This window comes from Beta vulgaris, chromosome 4, assembly GCF_026745355.1.
Source record: "Beta vulgaris subsp. vulgaris cultivar EL10 chromosome 4, EL10.2, whole genome shotgun sequence".
NCBI lineage: Eukaryota > Viridiplantae > Streptophyta > Magnoliopsida > Caryophyllales > Amaranthaceae > Beta > Beta vulgaris.
Genome location: NC_079205.1, coordinates 13,271,493 through 13,277,492, shown reverse-complemented (window position 1 = coordinate 13,277,492; position 6,000 = coordinate 13,271,493). Strand labels below are relative to the sequence as shown.

Sequence of the window (6,000 nt, the reverse complement as noted above, 5' to 3'; positions counted from 1 at the left end):
TCATTAAAATATAGAGGAGTACTACGTTTTGGAAATGGTTGAAGAAATCCTATGAAATACGAAGCCTGAACAAATAAAATCTCTGGATACTTTTACATCCACGAATACGACCGTTAAGCCACTGAATTCATTCTCGTCACTCTTTACTTTCTTATTTTGTCATTATTCACTTCCTCTTTTATCATAATAATATTATTATGTTTTCAAACTTATGTTTATGTATTCATGCAAAAAGAGACAAAATATAACATGTGGAGGTGATTATAACCAAACTACACCTTGAAATCTCCGGTTACTATCCAATTGTATCATCTTTCACCATCCTCTCATTCACCAAATTTTTGTATGTAGTTCTATTACGCCACTATTTTCTTTGCTTTATATAAGAGGCGTACGATCTTCTTCCAACTTCATCGACATCAATATAAGCTAGCTACGTAATTCAAATCCAAAACTACATACTCAAACAAACAAATTAAACCAATGGTTCAACCTCATCTACAACAAAAAAATTACCAAAACATGAAAGAAGCAGCAATATTATCAAATCAGGAGTTAAGTAATGATAATAAAACACAAAATATGATCACCATTAAAGGGATTATTGGTCTAATAATGTCTCAAATTGATGAGGATAATCAGAAAGATGTGATTTCTCTTGGAATGGGAGATCCAACTGCGTTTTCATGCTTTACAACAAGTTATGTAGCAGAGGAAGCTGTAGCTCGTACATTATCATCTGCTAAGTTCAATGGTTATGCTCCCACTCAAGGTCTTCCACAAACAAGAATGTAAGTTTACTAATTCTTTTTTTAGGATGTTTTTTTTATAAACAATACATCTATTTTCGTTTTGGGTTTGTGTATGGTTGAAGTCTGAAATTTGGTCTAAAATTATACTTACCTTTGTTTTTTTTTAAATACATGATTTGTCTTTTTGATAACCGTATTAAAATAATTAAATGTTGTATCTAAAAAAAGAAAGGTAAGATCTTTATGTTGGTCCATTATTTTTGCCAGTTTTGAGATTCTCACTTTTCCAGAAAGTTTATTAGTTAGGAAAGTACGAACACATAAATTAAAATGTGGATGGTATATGCAAACACTCCACCGCGTGTACGATACATAATGTAACTATGTAAGGATGGGTAGTAGCTTATTTATGTCGTGATTGTTAATCCTTCCATTTCTTTTTTACTCATTTTTCAAGTAGAAATTAGGAAGTACTAAAGCATGAGAGAGAGATTGAAAAGATAGAGAGAAATTGAAAAGTGAGAGAGAAATAAAAAAGTCTGTTAAAATATTAAAAAGTGAATGATATGGGTGGAAAGAGAGAAGAAAGTAGATGTGATATGTTACAGAAATAGAAAAAACAACAATGTGTAGATTAAAAAGAATCGGACTAAAAAGAAAAGCGTGTAGATATAATATTTTCTAATAAAACTTGAATGACTGAATTTTACGAATTAAAACTGAATTCTACTGTTTCCTATTGATTTTAACGCTTACAACTAATTTTTGCTCTTGATTTCTGATTTCCAAATACAACTAGCTATTAGGTCTGGGCTACGCCCCGGGTAAGGAAAATTTTCATTTATTAATATTATAATTTAAGATGATAACACTAAATATTATTTGGTCGAGTGTATGTTCTTGAGGTTCCAGTATCAAACCTTATACTATGCAATTTCTAATTTTTTTTTATTGTTGTAGATTACATGGAGTAACACTCCCTTAGGGAGAGTGCCACGTGGCACCGTTTCTGCCTTGGGCACGCCTTTTAATATATTAGTATAGATTAATTTGTAATAAAGATCCTTATTTTATAGCTGAATAAAACACGACATACATGGAAAATTTAAAAATTAAAAGTTGTTGTAATTTCAAGACTTGTACATCATTAATGCATACTTGTATTTAAAGATAACAATAGTAAATAGTTGGAGAAACCATGAAATGTTTACTTGTTTTGGCCAATTTTGTGTAAAATTGAACAGGGCAATTGCTGATTACTTGTCTCGTGATTTGCCATACAAATTAACAAAAGATGATGTTTTTGTGACATCTGGGTGCACAAATGCGATAGACATAGCACTGTCTATGCTAGCTCGGCCAGGTGCCAATATATTGGTGCCAAGACCAGGCTTCCCAATCTACGAACTATGTGCTTCTTTTAGGCAAATTGAGGTTAGGCATTTCAACCTTTTGCCAACAAAGGCCTGGGAAGTCGACCTTGATGCTGTTCAGAATGTTGCAGATGATAAAACTGTTGCAATTGTTGTCATTAACCCAGGAAATCCGTGTGGAAATGTCTACTCTTATAACCACTTGTTACAGGTTAGTTTTATCCTTCTTAGCTTCATTTTTTGCGCTTTACACCAGGTTTCTTGTACGAGAAATTTATACTTCCTTAGTTCTGGATAAATGAAATACTTGAATAAAAAAACTCTCACATAAAAAAGATATATCATCAAAGACCTAGTCAAAATTTTTATTTCTTCGATATTTTAACCATTTTTGGTTTTAGATTGATTTTTTTTGCTATTACACGTATAAGTGAGAAATGATAAACATATAACTGATAGATGTTTGCCAACATCTATCAGGGATAAATTTGTCATTGTATATGGAAACAAGTTGTCAGTCAAACAAAAAAGTGATATCGAAAACCGCAAACTGTCAGTCAAACAAATAAGTGATCTCGAAAATTACGAGCTGAAAAAATAGTGTTCATACTACTACAACTAGTGTTCGTGTAACTCCAAATAGTGTTTATGCAACTAACAAATAGTGTTCATGAAATATAAATAGTGTTTTATTCCTTTTCTATTTCTTGGGACCCACATCACCCCCTTTTCAGCCTTTTATTATTTCCTGGGACCCACATCACCGCCTTTTCAGTCTTTTATTGTTTTTTATTCCCTGATAGATGTTTGCAGATATTTTTTTATCATTTCTCCGTATAAGTAGAGAATAATTGCTGGTTTGCATCAACTAGCCTTCGTTCGTGGTAGTTCATGCATGAGATCATCTCATTATGATTTTCAGTGCTTTTAGTTAAGCCATTATATAGGCCAATCTCTATGAAACCAAGTGTATGAAACACGTTGTTGGCCCTACCAATTTAATTTTATAGGCCTAGGAAAAAGAGCAGTGCACTTTTGATCTAGTGTTGTGTAACGCTAGACTAAGCGTGGACAAGATCACGTACAAGAAACCATGTTACTTACAGTCTCACATGTCCTAGTAAAATAGCTATTTATATGATGAATGAGGCTCTCAGCCCACCATCAATGGCAAGAATTTTATACTTGCTCCGCCAGTGTTAGCGTTGTTTTGTCATTATTGTTCGTTTGGGGAGCCTCTACTAATGTACAACTACTCATTTCTAGTTCTTTAAAGAAGCAAGGAATAAGGAATAACTTTAAATGTATCATGTTTATGATGCACAGAGTTATAACATAATTAATGCTATTCTATCCAAAAAAAATTTGTCCGACCACAAATTTTAAGTCGCTTCAATACAAATGACACAAGAGAAATACTAATCTTTTTTTTCTTCTTTTCTACATCATGTATTATGTATATAATCAAAGACCCAAATCAAGGTTGGGGGATCAATCCCACTAGAGGCACTTTGGGGTAGGGATTCCCTTTACCCTTCCCTCTTACTCTCAAGTGTCTGGCCCATTAAGACCCCTGGGGTCCGGGCCACTTCTTATCAAAAATAAAAATAAAAAATATAATCAAAGACCCAATTTATTTCCATGTCACGGCCTCACGGGGCGGTCCATAAAAATGGAGCTGCTGCTAATAAGTAATAATGATCAAATGTAATATGTATGTTTCATGTGGTAATCCAATGCATATGATATGGATACAAAAGTTTAATATCCTCTAATAAATTGTCAGTTCAGATTGCAGAGACAGCAAAGAAACTTGGAATTATAGTAATTGCTGATGAAGTTTATGGGCATCTTGCTTTTGGGAAAAACCCATTTGTGCCAATGGGAACATTTGGATCAGTTGCTCCAGTTCTTACCCTTGGATCATTGTCTAAGAGATGGTTAGTCCCTGGTTGGCGACTTGGTTGGCTTGCTGTAACAGATCCCACTTCTATGTTCAAGCAGCCTAAGGTTTTTTTCATAGTCTATATACTACTCCATACAGTCTCAATTTATATGCTTCATCCATTCTGAAAATAAATGAAACGCTTCTCTTATTTATGTGAGAGCTTTTTGAGATGATGGAGCGTTTAATTTGAACTACATATATATCCATCTGCAAGTTAATGCAATTTGATTGTCTTGTACAATTCTCAGGTGATGGAGCGCTTAAAAAAGTATGTTGAAATCTATGGAGGACCCCCAACATTTGTTCAGGTTTCTGTTTTGTTATGCTTAGTATTAGTCATTTCAAACTAAATACTCTTCTTTATTGTCTACTAATCAATAACTAATCTACTAAATTTAGGCAGCAGTGCCACAAATCTTAGAGGAAACAGACGAAATCTTCTTCAAGAAGAATATTAACATTCTGAAGCAAACATCAGATTTATGTTTTGAGGGTATAAATAAGATCCCCTGCCTCAGTTGTTCCCAAAAGCCAGAGGGTTCCATGGCTGTTATGGTAAGAATTTAATCATATTCAGTTATGCCTATGCTTCAAATGATAGGAACATATCTTGGTAGATTCTTTTACTAACTAATTTAAACTTGTATAAAGCAAATGGACTTGTTTAGTTTGTAAAGTGCGTGAGCATGTGAAGTTAAAACTCATTCAATTCAATTCAGTGGGATCTTTCATTCACATTTTTTTCCACCTAAGAACTTTTTTTAAAACTCTTTGACCTCCGAATATAGAGTATCCTACTTTCACGTAATTCACAGGGTTCAATAAGCATCAAGTATACAAGGAATGTTTTGGTATACGCAACTCTATGGGATAACAATAAACAATAATATATTAACTATATATTATTCTGTCATAGTAGAAGTATTAGTTTTGGGATTAATGACGAAATCACATGTCAGATGGTGTAAATGACGCTTAGTGATTGCTCAATATTCACTTTAAGTTTCTTATAGTCAGTCTTTAGGGTAACACATCATAATCCTATGAAGCAATCTAATATCCAACAACATTTTACTATGATCTGATTATGGTAGAAACTAAACATCTCGATTATGTAAGCTATGGGGATCCTTAATTGATTATTGTGCAATCATCCATGCAGGTAAAGTTGAATCTTTCTTCATTGAGTGATATAACTGATGATATCGACTTTTGTTTTAAGTTGGCTAAAGAGGAGTCCGTCATCATTCTTCCAGGTAAAGTTCTTCAGAATCATCGCGGATTTTGACATGATTTTAGTTGTTAAATTACATATAAATTCATTACCATTTCCGCCATTTATTATTATAACTTAGAAGAGTGGTGTAAAAGTTATATTGAGAAACATTAACTAATGATCAAGTGCTGATGAGAAGCTGTATTGATGTTGCAGGAGTTGCTGTGGGAATGAAAGATTGGCTTCGGATCACCTTTGCTGTTGAGCCTGCTGCTCTTGATGAAGCAATACGAAGATTAAAGTCGTTCTGTCAGAGGCATGCCCATCAGTCGGATTAAAACTCATTAACTTGAGTTTCTCATGGGTCTTATCACTTATGTTTTGTTAATAATTGTTAATAGAAAAAACAAAAAAAGAGTTAGAAAGAAAAGTTAGGAGCACAAGTGTACACCAATAATATAATATATCACAATTTGTCCAAGACCAAACTTTTGAAAAATCAATGAACTTAACTAAGGAAAATGCGACAGTGTTCATGTAAAGCTTAACATGTTAAGTCTTTTGAGGAGTAGTATCAAATAATGTAATCAATTTCTTGTATGTAGCACTAATTTATTGTGGCTTATTGTGAATCTCAAAAACATATATTATACTATTTATAGAATTGAAGTTTATGGTTTTAGCTCCCTTACATTAACAAGCACTCATTGC

The 6,000-nt window shown here is 33.1% G+C and overlaps 1 protein-coding gene across 1 annotated transcript; it reads left to right on the top strand.

Moving 5' to 3' along the window:
* The first annotated feature begins 273 nt into the window (after window positions 1-273).
* LOC104891474 (probable aminotransferase TAT2) lies at window positions 274-5,971 on the top strand. The gene is made up of 7 exons (XM_010677170.4): window positions 274-791; window positions 1,997-2,336; window positions 3,917-4,135; window positions 4,322-4,381; window positions 4,473-4,628; window positions 5,236-5,329; window positions 5,506-5,971. The coding sequence occupies exons 1-7, from the start codon at window positions 484-486 to the stop codon at window positions 5,625-5,627; spliced, it is 1,299 nt and encodes a 432-aa protein (XP_010675472.1). The 5' UTR covers window positions 274-483; the 3' UTR covers window positions 5,628-5,971.
* Window positions 5,972-6,000: the final 29 nt, after the last annotated feature.